The 19,046-nt window shown below is 39.1% G+C and overlaps 1 protein-coding gene across 1 annotated transcript in view; it reads right to left on the reverse strand.

The window, feature by feature from the left end:
* Positions 1 to 19,046, reverse strand: part of Crp (transcription factor cropped) — a 147,242-nt gene that overhangs the window by 110,840 nt on the left and 17,356 nt on the right. Inside the window, exon 2 of the mRNA XM_077422356.1 lies at positions 16,518 to 16,860. Coding sequence (XP_077278482.1) covers positions 16,518 to 16,860 — 343 coding nt within the window. The remainder of the gene's footprint in view (positions 1 to 16,517; positions 16,861 to 19,046) is intronic.

Genomic DNA, 19,046 nt, shown 5'->3' on the forward strand with positions numbered 1-19,046 from the left:
GAGAGAGAGAGAGAGAGAGAGAGAGAGAGAGAGAGAGAGAAAGAAAGAGAGAGAGAGAGAGAGAGAGAGAGAGAGAAAAACCGCGGTACTTTCCCCGGAATAATCGGCCGGAGGTTCTTTTCCCGCTTTAACGTCCGCTGGCAGCGTACCAACTCCCGCGAGAGCGCGCCGTGAAAGTCATAAGTAATATTCATGAGAAAAACATATCTCGAGCGGCTTTGATGGTTTCTTCCGGCGTTTAAGCGCCCCCGTTTAGCGGCGCGTTAGCCGCCAGGCCATTCGCGAGCCGAACGAGTGGATAATTTTGCAAGCAAAAGCGGTAAACAGGTCAATAATTCTGCAATAGTCTCCCTTTTGTCTTCCGCTCTCTTCTCTTTTCGATGACGCCTCCCGTACCGCGGCGGCTCGCTAGATTCCCACTCGGAAGAATAATATATACGACAGCGGCTCCAAGCCCATTCCCGCTAACCCCGCGGGACTCGCGTAAATACCGCCACGTGGGCAAACCATCGAGCGTGAAACCACGGCTAAGTTGGTCGGTGCGCATCTTTCTTCGCAAACGGAAACCGCGAGTGCTATTCTATCCACGTCAGGCCGCGAACGTATCACGTACGTACCGTAAAATGCGCAACGCGCATAAAAATAAACAACGCAACATTGTAATTAGTTCTATGAACGGTGTTCACTCGTGCAGATAGTAATTTTCAGTAAATTGAATTTCAATTGTACAGTAGGTTTATTTTTACGCCGATCAATTAAAAAGTATCAACTGAAAAAAAATGTGATCAAGTTACAAAAAAGATTAAATTTCATCTGACGAATGTGTACGGAGATATAGATTCGGCGGAAAAACGATACGGTTATTTTATAGTTTAGCAATAACTTACGTCGCATGTAATAGAGCAGGTTGATATGTGTGTGGCTCACTGTGCCTACGTACGAGTCGCTTAATAATTATTAATTTTGTTTTGTGGTAATTATCGACGTGCATAAAGCTCTGATCCAAATTTTGTAAACCCCTACAGGTAACACTGCCACGATAACAAGCGTGCGATCAATGTTTGGTCTCGTAATTGCCGTGTGTATCGCGAATAAAGTTCCCCGAACTGTATATGGCGCTAGTCTCTATCTAAACGATATATGCCAGCTTCGAAAATGAGAAAATTCCGCGTTATAATACAACCGCATAGCTTCGTATTATTTGATAGCAATGTAACGATATAAGTCTGCTGTGATAATAAAACCGAAATGAAAGGATAACACTGTCTTCTCATCTTCTTTCCTTCCACTTTTCTACTGTATATACATTACAAGCATAATAAAACAAAAAATATTAGCTATAGTATAATATACTAATCCACTATAATATAATCAGGCACTAAAATATAAGATAGCGAAATGGTACGAGTGTGCTATAGAATCCATGGAAGACCAAACCGCTTTATTTCGCACGAATCGGTAAGATTCTGCACGAGAAATGTAGGCGCATATACGCGGGAAAATAAGTCTATATCTGTGAAAAATTTTTCTCTGATGCGTACCTGCGATGTAATCTAGCCTTATAGGCGGTGTTATGTTATAACCGCCACCTCATAACGTTTATAGTGAGCGTTTCATGCATCTCGTTCGTCCTTATATAACGCGCACGTATATATATCGCAAGAGACAGAAAACGATAGGCAGAAAACAAGAGGAGAGAGAGAGAGAGAGAGAACCGAATACGTGCGCTGCCTGTTCTCAATGATTCCCGGCGTTACTTACGAGCATGCACGACATTACTGTGCCATGTCGTAGCAGCGTACAATGCGTCTATTAATCTCTTTTCGCAGACGGAATAACACGACAGTTTGCTCGCGCAAGAAAGCGCCGTTTATACCAGTTAGCGCTGCAGTTGGCCGCCGATATTAGGTCCGGTCCTATTTATCGTCATTTCAACTCTACGAATTATTAGCGTATCAAACGACCTTCGATTAGCAAGATAATAAATATAAATGTTAAACAGGTTCTCGAGGCGAGAGAAATAAGATTATAAGAAATCGTTTTTAAAAACGAAATATTATAATTCTCTCTATTGTCACGTTATACATAATCGTTTTATATCTCAATTAGGGGTACAACGCGAGAAAGAGAGACTGATAAATTAAGTCCAATTGATCAACATTTCATAAAAGAAAATGTACCTTCGTAATAAACAACTGTCACGCTGCATCTTTGCATTGTGCACTAGGTTTTACGTAAGTGCTTGGTAAGTAAATAACGCCAAAGCCATATAATAAGAATAAACGTATACCGATAACGTAAATACAATACAGCTGATAAGCTGATAAAAGTATAGACGAAACTCGTTATTTTAAGTTTCTTAAGTTCATCAAAAATGTATGTAATATTTTTGAGCAATAAAATATATTTTTAATTGATTGATTGAAATATTTATTGTAATAAACATTGATGGCATAATTTTTGTTAAAATTATCCCCGAGATGATTTACTAAATATTACATTGGAGAGTTGTACGAAATTTGTTAAAAACTATTGTCGGTCTCGCGGAGAGGTGCAACAAACAGACTTGCAATGTAACAAGCCCTAATGCATTCTGTACAACGTGGAATATGTCTGTTCGCTTATTCACAGTATAGAAATATAAATGCGTGTCGCGCTTTTTTCTAATACTCTACCTTCGCGCACCTCCCGTCGTCATGATACAATGATGGCCAATGAAACTGCTGCGATTTCAAGTATCCAAGCGCGTTATGACCGTCGCCAGCTTGGTTATACGAGCGCGCCGCTCCGTTTATAGGGCCGACATACGTTTATTATGCACATACACACTTACGCGCGTCTGCATAATCATTTGCAAGAATGTTTAATCCAAATCTCTCAAGTTAGCACGTTTTAAAAATGCGATATAATAGTTACAATTATGAAAGTGCTTTCCCAACATAATTTTAAAACAGAATTCTGATGTTTAATATTCGAAACGGTAAAAACGGGAAAATATTGTGATTTTTCAACTCTCAGAGATTCTCATTCAAGTTCCCGTAAAGTTTTTTTTTGCCTGACGGCAATTGGACTAGGGGATAAATTCAGCTTAATAATTCCTAACCGGCCGATCTCGATCGCAATTTTTATGTCTCTATCGGAAACAATTCTCCTTTTACAAGACTTCTACGCAACGAGGGAACGATGCAATTTATACATCAAGACGACGTGGCGAAAACGTGTAAGGAGAATCGCACGCGAGAAAACGTTTCTGCCGTGCCTACTACGCGCCGTACATCACACTGTCGCATTCCATATAGCCGGCGCGATAAATACGGCCGACGATATAAACGCCGTATAATGACGATCGGGCCTACCCCGCCGCTCCCCGGATACCCCCCTCGACGGTGGCGTGGCGTAACGAGTACTGTTTCATCATCGCGAGTTAATATAACGTGCCGACAAGGAGGGAAAGAGAGAGAAAGGCGTGTGCGCAAATGAAGATGGTGTGAAAGAGGAAGACGGGATTATCCATTAATTGCGAGCCATCGTATCTCTGACGTCCGCGACTTTTACGACTTTTACGAGCGAGCGCTGCGACGATCTCGCTATTACGGCGCGGCGCGATTAAATCACGAGAGGCGAATTAAAAGTAATTAATGAAGTCCGACGAGAGAGAGAATCATCGGTGTTTCTCGTCTGTTATTTCTTTTTTTCTTTTTCCCCACGAAGATGCAATTATTATTGTCCCGTTTCTTCGCGCGAAGACACCAATGAAACGACACCATCGAGCACGATAGCGGAGAGTTATCGCCGAAAGCGAGTTACGACGAATACAAGTCGTGTAATCCATATTTTTTAATAGGAAAGAATTGGACCGCTAAAAGATCGGTTGCCGCACGAACGGAAAAGAATAGTTGATCGTATATGTCAAAATTTAACAATGTGAAAACTGGTGGCATACACGCGCCAGGAAGTCACGTGGATCGATGGGAAAAAGGAGAGAGTCGAGTGCAAGGCGCTGCAGGGATGCAGGTGCAACAGACGTAGCACACAATGGCGTCATTAGGGCGACTTGTTACCAGCAAACGGCAATGCAATCACCGAGTCACGTTCTATAAATACAACTGATGACTCTTGACTCGAAGGTGTGTCCACGGGACAGGTCGACGAGGAGAAAGACCTGCGTCCGTTGCATAACGGCAACGGAGACAGTGCTATACTATTCGTCGGAGAGACAAATAAAACACCCGCAACTACCCGCTATAATACCTTAATAGCGTACATTTGCGAAATCAATTAAACCCGAAAATCCGAGGACGACACGAAAACGTTGACGGCATAATTATATTCTCGGATTACAGATGATTAAAATCGGCTAATGGTATCGCGTAAAGTTCACGCTGTTAATTGTTTGACTAATTTATCGTTTATAATGTTGATCTTTATAGCTCAGGCGATATTGATTTTTACTGTTTAGCTGACTGTATTTCGAGCTTTTATGTGCAGGTATTACGTGCACGCTACAAAGATAATTATATAGACCTATTTAGTTTCGCGATAAAATATTTATCGAATCTCATATGATTTCATTTTGTTTCAAGCAATATAAAATCTTTTTAGAAACACATAGATGGGTACATTGTGATAAATTAGAATAACAATTTTATAACAGGTTATATACATCTGATCACAAATTTATTACATTTCCAGTTAAAAAATAATTTATCATTCACTGATATCATACGCAGCAGCAGAGTTAAAGTGTAAAATGTAGTAATGACGGTAAAATGTAAAATAAATTTAAATTTAAATTATAGTAACGCTTAAAATAATTAATTATTTTAGGAAATAATTGTTGCGCGAAATATTATATTTCAGAAAATAATATAGAATAATTATCAACAAATCCAAAAGTGTAACAAATAAAACAATAAATTACCAACTTATTCCATGGTTGCTGTGCGGCCTTCCACTCCGACACCTGCCTTCGACGCTCAATAATCACTCGCGATATCATTACAATCGCACGGGCAGTTAATTATCAGGATACGACGATCGTGCGACACTTAGCACGGCACTCCCGACACGCGATGCGCACTTTACTAGATTGCGCTACGGCAGAATACGAAAAAAAAAAAAAAAAAAAAAACAATCACACGCGATTATCCACTAGCGGCCTCCCGAAAATTAATACAACGCAATCCTCAACCGGTAGGTATATAGTTTCCACGAATCGCTGATGTATGAAGGCCATATGTACGCTACGCAGATATCAAGATATACGTGTGACTTAAACAGGTCGTTCGATTAATGACGTTTTGTGGTTAATAATCAAAAAATTCAAATATATAGTATCGGTAATTGTGCTGATACTGCGATATGATGCGATTAAGATACTCGAGGCAACGACTAATTAACAATAAGTTGCAATGTTCAAAGATATAATCGCAATTCCCTATTGCAAAACATATACATTTCGGACGAATAAATCCCACGAAGCAGCACGTGTTATTAATAAGCTCTCTCTATCGTGACTTTCTCTTTACTCGACTTACTCACGATTCAACGATTCGCGTACTCCGCGCTCTTAATAAAAAAATATTGTACACATTCCGTTTAACTGATTAAAAAATTATAAAAATTTTTCGATCTTTAACGAACTCATTATCATGCTGATCATGCATGACCATCGAGAATACAATTCCCGTTACCTATCGTTTTGGTTTCAGATAAGCAGCGCAAATATACAAATATCCGCCTTGATGAAGGATCGTCGCTCGAGAGCTCGAGTATATTTGCGGATTGTTAATCGCGAGATTTTACTTGTCGCGTGGATTATCAATCGCTAAGTATATGTAAGAAATAATTGTACTCCGAACGCAATATCGCACAGAGCATGCTTGCTGCTGCGCCCGTCTGCTCGAAGCTCGCTACGCGAATGCCGGTAAGGCCGCCCGTCCGACCGCCTAACGTAAACACGTGACGTATACGCCAGAAAAAAAAAAAAGTGCCGAGTGCTGAGCCGAATAGCGCGCGTTAGCTATATTTCGTCTCTAATCTTCATTTCCTTTAATATCAAATAATTTTCGATAGGTACACTATTATCGCATGCATTTGAAGAATAAAACCTTATTTTAATTTCGATCAAAAAAGTATCTACGTACGTAAATTAATTTATTGTTATTTTGTATCAAATTTTTACGAGAAATATGGAATTCGTATAATTTTAATGAATCGAGAAAACTACATTATAAATCGCGAAAAATGTAATGACTTATTTTTATCAAGACTTATTAAAATCAAATAATTTTGCTTCTCTCGAGACAAAAGTGTTTGGAAAAAATGATAATGATACATTATATAATTTCTATTTCTCGATCGCAAAATAAAGATAAATTTTATTCTTAAACAATTTCAATATTGGATTTAATAATTCTCTTTAAATCGAATAGTTAACCGTTAACTTAGTCATTAAAAACGAAAACTAAATAATTTGTATTTAGCAATTAAAGTTTGTGACTAGTAATCAACTTGTCAATTATCCACTGAATAGTACGCGTAAAATCCATCAGGTATAAAAAGCCAAGAGATAAAATAGCAATAAAGATCAATATTACCTGAGCTGTGAAAATCAATAAAAAGTGATTACACGTATTGGTCTATATATACACTCTTTTGCTTAGATTTTTCTCAACAAAAGCTTATTTTATATAATTTTCGACTTCAATTAATATCTATACGCTATTAAAATAAATATAATAATTGTATATAGAATATCTTGTACGTATAAAAACTTTCATCTTTATTTATACAAGGACAGTTATAATAATACATTCAAATATAGATTAAATTTTTTTTAACTGGCGTAATTGATGCCTTAATCATTATTTTCTTTGTAACTTACCAAATTTCTAAGATAAGTCTATTTTTATAAATTTATAAGATATAGAATTTAAAACACACACATCAAAGAGAAAATAAAAAATATAGAAAAAGCATACATATATAGATCGACAAATTTCGATTTTGTTTATTTAAATTTAAAACAAGAAAACTCACGGTATACAAAATCACGAAATTTATAGCAACATGTTTCGCAGAGAAAGCCAAAATAGGATTTAGTTCTCACCAGATAAGTCCTACACTAATATAGCGAAGTAAATCCAGTAATAAATCCCATGAACTCGGAGTGAATTCGCGCGGACTCCCCCGAGAATGTTCAGCTCGCTAACCAAAACGGCCCGACACGCTTTTAATAACTATAGCAATCTATTCCTCGCGCTGTTACGTGACAAAGCATGGGTACCGCCGAGGCTCGCACGTGCGCGAGGCTATTATACGTACGCGATCGTGCACGATTTACGCGCGGTTCGCGCGCGTAAATTACACGTGTTAAACGGATCCCGGAGCATTGCATATTCGTCGCGTAAACAATGTCATCAGCGTTATTCACCGTCATCACAGACGATTCTGCCGGCCGAATAAGCTTTGGATGTAGATGTTTAACCGGCCGCTTTTTCCGCGAACGATTATCGGCGCCAACGTTTATTATTAGCTTCACCCGAGTACGTTCGACACCGACACTAAACGCTTCTTCCGACGCGAGAACAATTTGTCTTCTGCGTTATGTTGCTCCAACGGGCAAAACTCGCGATTATTTATGGCTTATGGAACTATACGGAGCAATGAACCGACGCAATGAGGAAATGCAATTTGATTGAACGCCGCAGGGAAAAGGGGGCAATCGACTCGATTTCGAAAGAACGTAAAAAGAAAAGCTTTTAAAAAATTATTACGAAATAAGAATTATTACGAGTTAAATACAATTCGAGTATTTTTGATCGTTAGGTATGTATCGAAATAGAAAACTTAGTATATATTGAATCTCTATTTTTCCTTCTCGAATCAATAAAAAGCTATTTTATCGTCCAAAGATAACGATAATTCCGAGAAATCTAATACTGCAATAGAATTATTTCCGCGTGTGTGAGTGTCGCTGTCCTTGCACTTCAGAAATGTTATCTTTGCCCGTCTGAACACGAACATGATGATTCGTCATCGAGAAATGCGCGAGAAAATTCGAAGCCACAGTTGAAGCGTAACAGTCGAGTTATAACATATAACGTAACAGTCGTGTTACAATAACTTGACCACAGAAATAAATACGTGATATATTTTCGTCGCGACGCGACATAGTCTTGTAAAAAAGAGATGACAGCCGTGGAAGCTTATTGGCACGTCGTTTTGGCACAATATGAGAGACAACGCTCAGTCAAATCATCCGTTTAAAATAATTAGTTCGAAATCATCAGTTAAAAAAAATTTATTTTTCGATTAACTTCGGAAAATCTATCGCGATTATTCTGAATTAGAATGCTCATTTTCTAATTAATATCGATTTCTCACCATAGTAATTTAGTAAAAAAGATACTGTAAAAATCAACAGCTGGCAGCAGGTAAGCCGAAGTTGAGTTACCTTTGCCGGTCGTGCGCGCTGGCGAAAGAGAGAGAGGGCAGGGGGGATAGTGGGACAAAGGGACGAGTGTGCGGAGTCCGTGGCAAAGGAAAGGCGAAGAAGAGGAAAAAGGAGGGTAACAAAATGACCCATATGCTTCGAGGGGCCTGCCCGCCCGTTTGGCCCACCACGTCGAGCAACAAAAGTGGCCGCGCGAGAAGCCAATCGGTGAAAGAGGTTGGGTGCATCAAGGTGCATATGGCGCACCTTGATTCCCGTCCAAGATACTTCTAGATATGTAAAAGGCTACAGTTTTCAGAGATTAGGATCTTTAATCTCCTCGGGATACCAAGCTTTTTCGCCTATTAGACAAAGATATTTCTCGTGTCCACTGTTTAAATATGTAAAATGAAATAAATTATTTACATTGTGCAACGTTCAAAATATCGGTGAGGCAAGAGAAAATTATTTGCATTTTAACATTTGTCAACAGATGATTGCCCCTATAACAATATGCTATCTTTGTATCTCTTCTTTTGTAATTCATTAGAGTCATTCACTAGAGTCGTTAGGGTTTTTTTTATTAGCCTTAAATTTCTCATGTTTCTCACCACACCTGCCACTTAAATAACCGACTTAATACGGGAACATAAATCAACACGTTCAAAATTCCTACCGCCCGAGAGCTTCTTAAAAATATCGAGGATGCAGAAAAATTATTTCCACTTACCGCACGGTTTTTAATATGCGCGACGTGACGCGCGAGAGAAACGATGACGTGGATCGCGCACACGAAAGAGACGGGAGAAGGAAGGAAGGTGGATTATACTAACGCGAGAAAAGAACGAGTGGCGAAAAAGAGAGGCCCGGTTGAACAGGGCGCGGCAGCGTCGGAGTAACTGCGCGTTCTTAAGCCCATCTTGCACCATGCAAAAATTGAACGCGTTACTAACTTGCGACGAGTTGCGTCAATCCGTTGCACATGTATGTACGTTTCTCTCTGAGCTTGCGTTGCTCGGCAAACAAATGAAATTGGCAATTTTTAACACAATGCGGTATGTTAATTACAATGGCAAACCGGTGTAATGTTAAATGACAGTTAATCACATAGTGCTTTGATTATAATGGCTATTGTCAAACATTGAACTTGCTATAAACATAATATTATCATGCTAGATCATACTAATAATTGTTATTACATAATTAACCAATGCAATTTAATATTAAACTATATTCTCTATTCTAGAAAGAGTTTGGCATTAAATTTCATGCTATTCCACCATTGGCATCGGTCAACCGATCAACCGAAACTTCATTCATAAAAATAAAATGTTTTTTGAATGTGTAAAAATCGTACGAATTAGAGAGAAGGTTTTACTTCCGTATAATTGATTGCCGCAACGATTTCACGTACAACAGCTATGTTGCTGAATGTATAATCTTGTAGAAATCTCCCGAGAGTTGCAATACCTACTCGTGCGCCATAATTGAAGTCGTGAAATGCAAAACAGTCACAAAAATCATTATTCCGCAAAAACTCGAGTTACGAGATAATACATTTCTTTCTATAGCGTAAATACTCTGTTAAAGCGATTTCATTTAGATATAGATAATGCAACCTTTTGCATATATTTAATATTTAATATTAATATATATAACGTAGTATGTACGTGTAACAATATTATTTATACGATGACACATAATAATTTTGTTACAAGTTCTGTTACACAGTCATAGCTGTTACGTATACAATTCCGAGCCAGATGAAATCTTGTATTGCACGACTTCAACTCTCGCATGGTGTAAGATGGGTCTTACGTCGCGCAGCCGCTCGTCGCAGCCGATGTGTATATGTGTATGTGCGGGCGCGCGCATCTCGCGGTAGTACTACGGGGTCCGGAGAGAGAAAAGGCGAGAGAGCTTGGCGGACAAAGCACGTGACGTCTGGGTTCCCGCCGTCCTTGCCTACCACCACGAAGACCAGAGAGACTGCATCGGCGAGGGAACGACGGAGAGCAGAAGAATAATATATACGTCTCATACAGAAAGAGAGAAAGAGGAAGAGAGCTTCGTCCGCGACCGACCGCCTGCGGTCAGAAAAAGAGGGACCGAAGGAGCGGACGGAGAAAGAAGAGGCAGGGGGAATCGCGAGACGCGATCCAACCTCGAACGCGGCGTTGAGAGTTCATGGAAATGAATGCAGCTCATACGCCAACGGAGCTTCCCGGCGCAGCCTCTCAACGAGGAGAGACGGCTCTCAATGAGAACCGCGAGGAGGCTCTCGCCTAGTCTGGGTCTCGCCAGACTCGCAAGATTCCCCGCTTGAGAACTTTCAGGAAAATGGAATGGAAACGTTTGTTCGTTGAAAATTAACAAGTTTGCGGCTTCGGATGACGTCATTGGTTAACTCCGTTTACTACCAAGAGGGATAATAAAATTATCCCAGCGCGGAATTATTCATATTTCGGTTGGAATATATTTTCATTTTCAGTGTATCACACACAGAGGGAAGATTATATTTATTGATATAATAATTAAAGCTTTATTATAATATTCATATACGTTCAAAATGTATTTAATGCTATCTAAATATTCTTGAAACCACATATTCAATAAATTACCATTGAAATACATAAATACAAATAATGCCGTTTTTTAGATCGATATATCTTTCACATCGATATATTATAGGCGGGTGATCGTAATACGATATAAACTATTTATCACGAAATGTATAGGAAAACCGAATATAGGATAAGAGGATTGGCGGAGTCCATCGGTTCGGGCAATCGATCGAAGCCGGCCTCTCCCACGCGGCGTGAAACGCAATTACGCGCACAAAATGCTCTCTTTAGCCGTGGCGCGGCAGCCTCGAATCGAGTTTTGTTAAAGGCACGAGACGAGCACAGAGGCAGAGTTTATTTTTATTTCTGTCTGGCGAACGCTAAATGAAAATGGGTCGAGGCGTCTGCGGCGCGCTCATTTGCGCGTGCCCTCCTTTTATTTCGTTTCCGATGTGCGTTGTGCCCTCCTGTCCACGCGCGCACAAAAGGCCCGAGAATGTCCCACGAGAAAACGCACAATCATCCCCTACATCATTTTCCTAAATGAAAAATGTCACTAAGGCTCAAAAATTTAAGTCAATAATAATAAATACCAGATTATATCCAGAATCAATACATATTTGTTTCACTTTTGAACTTTAAAATATTTTTATACATCTTCCGTAACCATATAATAAACAAAGAGGCAAAGAATTAGAATTTTCAATAAATGTTATCATTAATTAAAGCTAGAAAACTAATTTCGATAATATATCATTTTCAATTTTGAACGCAAATAAGAAATTTTTAAGTGAAAAGTTAAATGATACAGACTGACGAGTAACCAAAAAATCGATTCAAATGCACAATTGCGTCTCTCGAGAATGAACAAAAGAAGCAAATAATTTTTCTTCAAGTTGGCTCGCGCGAGCGGATTCGATGAAAGCGCGGTCACGCCTTTCTCCATTACGGGAAGTAACAAGCAAGAAGAAGTTCGGAGCAATCGACCGTTCGTATTTGGAGACTGTGGGCTTGTTAATATTGCCAAAGAGCCGGCCGCCGCTCTTTGAGACGTCTCCCTCAGTGGGCCAGGGCTTCGCGCGAAATTCGCCGGTCCGGGTTTGGCCTTCGTGGCCATGCCAAGAAAGAAGGGACAGGATCGACGACGAAGGCAAGCGAGATGAAGATAGGGGAGCGAGGAGCGGAAGGAGGGGCGAAAAAAGCCGGGGCCGAAGGGAGCGAGGGCACGAGAGAGAAATGCGTGGGAATTGAACCATGTGGTCGGCCGACTGGTTCTCGCGAAATATCGCGTTGCGAAAGTGCGCGCACACATACGGAGACAATACACGTACGCGAATTACCGGTACACGTGGAGGCGGCGCGAACGAAACCGGTGCACGTATACGTACTATGTTTCGAGGTCACGAGGAATTTCAGAAAGAATCGCGCACGGGATAATTAAACCGCTTTTCATGGAATAATATCGTTTGGTAACGTAACGAGGTAGTCCCCGAGCCATCGAGTAAATGGCGCTTCGAACAGTTGGCGATCTAACGCATTTATACCGTTATTAAAATAACGCTTCCATATATAATGGAGTAGGCTTCACTAAATGTGCTGAAGTAAAATGAAAAGTGCATATACTTGTATACAACGTAACCCCGATCCATACACTAAGCGCCGGAGCACTATATAAGATCAATTGTATGAATTTTTTATGTATTTAATAAAAAAACTTTTCCTTTTCAATCTTACATATCTAAAAAAATATAGTAAATCGTATTTCTCTACGACACGGTGGATAGAAGGTGAGTCGATATGACGAATGTAAAGACGGAGGTCATGTACGTACAATACGTATACGTACGACACGTGCTCGATTACGCAGCGCGCTGCGACTTGCGATCAGAGCGAGATCAGCTGTTAGTTCCACCGCCAATTACGAGTCACGCGACTCTCGAGGTTCTTGTCCCGGCTGACACACATGCGCATTGTATGCGCCTACCTTTAATCGTCTCACGAGGCACCACCGCGACGTTTGGCGCCTCGTCTCGTCTCGTCACGTCTCGCGCGGGGTCCACATTCCCCACTAAATACCCGATTAACTCTTGACCCCTGCGTGACCGCGTTGTCCGAGCGCGACGTTGCGCAATTTTTAGTCGGTGCTATTTTTGAACGTACCGGCGCGGCGGAACGTTGTTAGCGTGGCTCATTTCCATGTCTACACTCTCCGCTTTCCCAACATCTCTCCCCGCGGCTCCTAAAATTCCTACCTCGCTATAATCTTCAGTTCTCAACGCCGAATATCTTAACTGACTTTGACCGACGAATCTGTTAAAATACACCCGACGTAAAGTCAATTAAGGGATCAAATTTTATTACATCTGTTTCAACCTGAAAGTTTAGTTAAAAGATAGAAAGTCCTTCATTTTCAACCGTTTAGAATTCTAAAATTAGCGATGTTCCAGTATTTTCTTTAAAGAAAAAGTAGCCCAAATTTGTTAAAAGAATTCGTACAGAGAATAATTCAATAAATTTCAAGATATCTTGCGGTTATGTATCAATGTTTCGGCGAGAAACGCGATTTTCGTATAATCGGCTTAATAAGTATCTGCGTCGTGAAATACTCGCCGTAGTCCGTTCCCACGATTGACCTTACTTCACAAAGGTGGCACAAAGCTGTAGGGAACAAGTTTGCAGGTAAAGATTTACGAGGGTCCGTATTCATGCCCAACAGCGCTAACCGTACCCGTATGATTCCGAGTTTTATTTTTCTCGTGAGCGAATTTCTTTATATATATTTATCCAGAATACACTATAATCTTGTCTGTGATAAAGTGCAATTAAAAAATTATGGCATTACTTCATAAAATAAATAAAAAAGTAAAATATTCAGAAAATATGTAGAAAATATACTATTAAAAAAAAAAAATCTATTTAACCATGTTTTAAGAAATTAAAAATACCGTAAACACTTCCAATTTCTTATTAATATTATCGTCTCAGATTGAAAATCAAATAGACATTCGTATTTTACAAATTTTACATAAAAAATGAATCACGAAATAGGTCGAACTCGAAGACCGATCGTACGATTGGATTGTTCGCATCAGCTGATACTTGATAGTAATGACGTCATCATCGATGACAGCAAAGAAACTAAACGAACGCTATTATATAATAGTGGGGCTAATGATTGAAGTCTCAGCATGACTAAGCGAACGATTCAAGCCGATTGTATGAAGATTTAGTTTTATAGCGTGGGATCGGACGCCGACTTTCACATAGTAAAATTAGTCGAAGTCAAAGCGCGCGGCGATTCATAAAAGCCGCCGACGGGCAGCTTGCGTAATGTTCGCGACGCGCAAACGCAAGAGATACGATTGAACTTTATTGACGAATTCACCTTGCCAAAGAGAGGTAGGTCGTCGTTTCCGGTCCACGTGTCAGCCTGACCCGGCTCGACATGGTGCGTGTTGGCCCTAATGTAATAAAACTCTTCCGGCCGGATGGTACCACCACCTTAACTCGCAATTCTGAAGCGCGAGGTCCGTCTGCGTTTTCAAATAACGGTTAGAAAGTTCTTCAAATACGTACCGAAATTCCTTACTTGGCGAATGCAGAAAAAAATTATTTTTTCTTTTCATTTTTCAGCACTGTGTACGTGCAAAATTAGGCGACAAATAAAGTATGACTCATTTATATGTTTAACGAGAGCGTCACTGCATGCCAGCGGTATTTTCAAGTTGTATGACCAAACAAGAGCGATCAGTTTTCTATACGTTCATTAATACATACCGAGAAAAAAACTTTCACTTTAAGGAAAGTATTATAAATTATAAAAATGCAAGGCAATAAATCACGCAGTATCGATCGCACATACGGTCGGATTTTCAAGGTATTATTATTTCGCCATCATCGTTTCTTTTCTTGTATAGTCTTGCATACAATCTAATACCGCCAAACGAGGATATAATTAATCCCTAAATGCACATTATTAATTATATCATTTAACAATTAATTCGTTATTCCACTCTCAATACAGTATTATTTTCATTATTGTGCGAAAGCAAACAATATATATATATATATATATATATATATATATATATATATTCACAGTCGAATGCATTTAAAGATTAAACGTAATGGAAACTCGGGGCTACTGCGAAGAAGTAAACAATTCTATCAATTGTATCCGATAATTGGAGTCACGAATTCATATCCAGGGAGTATTGATATATAATGTCTCGTGGGAAACAATATTATTCCTAACGACTCCACTTGGACGCTCAAATACTCGCACAACGTCCCAACGATCCGAAATAGTCACATATCGATTGAGCGCGTCGCTAGAGTTCTCAAATTCGAACGTGTTCGAACGGACAATCAAAACCGCAAGGTGCTACTAGTACAAAGGCGTGACCCACTCTTACGATACTTTGCGGTAATATCTTGATTTTCATTGTGTGCACGAGTGCGGCATAAAAGATTATTTCGTGTATACGCACGCCACATCTTGCACATGGACGAAATGAGAATTTTCCAATTTCGGATGCATTACGACAAAGAAAAGAAAAATTATGCTTTGCGATTAATGATGAGACACTGCTTGCACAATATAAGCAATCGTGCATTAAGTTTCGAATTATCCTCATGCAATAATTCTCGACTAGACTATTTGCATGGAGCTTCGACTTTAAGTTCACGTTTGATGCCTTGTGACTTCAGTGAAGATTTTAAACATCTTGCGATTTTATGATAAAAATTGAAACATTGATTAATAATTAACTTTTTTCGATATATTTGATCGACTATCTTCCTCTCTCTCGAGAAGCATGCAATGATTGTGCATTCCTTCTAATGTATCCATGGAAAAACGTGAGCAGCACGAAGCGATGAACGGATGGATGATCTTATTACTCAAGCTTGATCGACTATTCCTCCAGCACAGGAAAAATTTATTGGAGGAAGTGTTCTTCAGTTCTTTTACAATGATTCATACCGAATGAGCAAGCGATTCAAGCTACGATGAGTACGGCAATGATGACACTTTTCGCATGGATACAATTCTCATTTCAACCAAAAAGATTGATCGTGATATGATGCCAAGTGTGCCTCGCATATTCTCGTATCGGCACACCCGAATCCTCGTACGATATCAATTTATATAGCGTACAAAAAAAACCCTGAACCAGAGTCGTGAAGAGTAAAAATTGAGTTTTTGTTAATTTCTTATCACTATAAAAAAAAAATTAAAAATTTACACATACTGAAACATATAGTTAAGACACACTACACTTATTGAAATCGAGCTCAAGATATCTTTTCGTTGTATGAAATATATATTACAATATAAGCAGATAATTTTATATATTTGAAAACTATTCCACTTGGTTATAATAAAATTTATATTAATACTAATAAAAGATTTTTAATGCTTTATGAGTAATAAGTAATGACTTCATCATTCGAAATATAAAATAAAATGTGCACGACTCCAGTCAGGGATCAATATAAAGCCTCGCATGACTTACCTTAGACAGCTTCTCGCCCTCGTGATGCGGCAGCAATTGCCTAAGGGATTGGAATCCGGCGTTGATACTCTGCATACGACGTCGCTCGTTGCTGTTGGCGATTTCTCGCCGCATTCGCTTCTCCTGCTCCATGTGGCTGCGCGACGTAGCACGGCCGACGTTGCTGTTATCGTTGCCGTTGCTCGACGCAACGTTCTGACTAACAATCCGTCGACCAGTCCCGACGTTACCTTTTGATTGCGGCAATTGTTGCTGCTGCTGCGGTTGCGGCTCTTGGGTATCAGCGACTTCGGCGACCGTCTCAATCGTGGTCACCGAGCCGTCGTTTACCGACTCGACGCTCCTGCAGACAAATAAATTATAAAGCATATAAGTCGATTTTTTTCTTTACATAATTCGGAGTTTGACGATATATTTCATCTTAAACGATAAATTATATACGATAGCGAAGTCTTAACGCAGCAAATGCGTAACGCACAATAATAACGCTTAATATTTGAAATTATTTTATTTTGTCAAACGTGTGTATTTTGTTTTACACAGTTATATTGAATTTTCGTATAGATAATCGAGTTTTTCAGGCTTCACGCTAATTACGTGAAATGCTGATGCTTGAATCTATATAAATGCCAAAAGGCTGCGATCCTTGAACTCTTGAATCTTTATATATTTATATCTACGTCAATTTATATTTTAATTACCTCATATGCAGACAGCTGCGCGTATCAGTGCTTAAAAAAAAGACATTTCCGTCGGGCGATAAATGTCCACGGTCAAAGCATTCCAGTACGACTATCAACAAGATAGAGCCCGAATCAAAGTGACGTGAAAGAGAAAAAGAAAGAGAGAAAGAGAACACGAACCCTCCGTCAGCAATCATTTTTTTACTAACACCTTCAGCAAACGGGATGTTTTAAATCCACCCTGTTATTTTTATGTTCTAGGCTTTCAGAAAAATTCCAAAACAATTCCGGAATTACTTATCAATATCTTTACTACAATATCCAATAGGTTTTAAAACCAAATATTAAATCCAATTGTTTCCTATATACAAAACAAAATTTGAACACAAATGGGAAAAAAATGGAAATTTGTTTAAAAATGTATAACTTTTTAACAAATAAATATGAAGAAAAACGATTGCAGGATTTTGTACTTTAGTCTATAACGCCTCAACAATCTGGGTCGTTTAGGGCACAGGCTCAACTTTGCCAGGTCGTTGCTCGAACACACATTGACGGGAACCGACGTCACCGCGGCAGCGAAACCCCTCTAGCGTAAATTTTTTAGGAGAAAATACCAGGCCACCGCCTTCTTCTCTCCACGAAGAAATTCAAAAAAGAAATTTCGCTTGTGCCTCGAAAGACCCAAATTGCTAACGGAGGGCTAATACACGCGTACACACTTGACACACATAACGTGGCATTCCGTCGAATTTTCTACCGCGATTGAGATCGAATACGGGACACTCGCCCACCTTGTCTCGTAGCACGAGAGCTTTTAAGGAAATTGAAAGCAAGGAGATGTTTTTTTCCTCTTTCTTTTTACTTTATCGAACGCGCGCGGCGAACGATGAGACTTGTGGACGGTTGAATTCGCGGTCAATGAAGCGAGACGTCGTTGACGCTTCTCGACGGCAGCTTCAAAGGCTTCCTCGCACGCTTCCGACCGACTCGCACGTCCGCAAACACCTTTACCCCGGCCGCACGGAATCTGTGATTTGATAGGCCATTTAGATTTACTAACATCTCATTATCTTTTCCTTTTCCATGTCTCTAAAACGCGATATTTAATACTGATTAGCCGATTGTATTGATCATACAAATTAATAAAATGTATAAAACTAGAACTGTATATATAGATGTGTTACATTTATTTTAATTTAAAACTGCCGAGTTCTAGCAAATGGCTTATCTAATTTCGTGTCCGTATACTGCGCGTTACGCGGCCCTTATAGTAACGTGAATCGTCACGCAAAATAACACGAGGAGAATAATAACGTACGTATATTATCACGAATATCGCGTATGGGTCTCATCATAAAAGGTCAGCTGCAAGCACGCATGTGAAACATCAGGTAAGCATAAATTTTACTTAAAGAGCAAGCATAAAATGTTTGTTAGCTGTAAACGTCTATTAGAAATTCCATTCATATTTACTTGCGTTCAAGATAATCACGATTTCATATGTAAAATAATAATTTCACAATAAAAACTGTTTGCTAATATAAAAGAATTATACGACAAGTTTTACTTTTTTTAACCAAGTATATAACTTTGTTAAATTCATTACGGTTCTACAAATGCAATTTCTCTTATTTTTATTAATGTTTGTGCTAATTTCCATTTGTTAAAACAACATTTAAAATATTCCTATGGCTAAAATATAAAGAAGAAAAACTATAAATTAATGAAACTGATCACTAAAACATGCAAACGTCGGTAAATTAATAAATCCTGTATCTTTTAGAAATATGGAATCTAAAAAATCATTTTCGTATTAAGATTGTGATAGGAGGGATATATTCCT

The sequence above is a fragment of the Temnothorax americanus genome, unplaced genomic scaffold (genome assembly GCF_048541705.1).
Source record: "Temnothorax americanus isolate GAGA-0224 unplaced genomic scaffold, ASM4854170v1 Scaffold7, whole genome shotgun sequence".
In the NCBI taxonomy this organism is placed as follows: domain Eukaryota; kingdom Metazoa; phylum Arthropoda; class Insecta; order Hymenoptera; family Formicidae; genus Temnothorax; species Temnothorax americanus.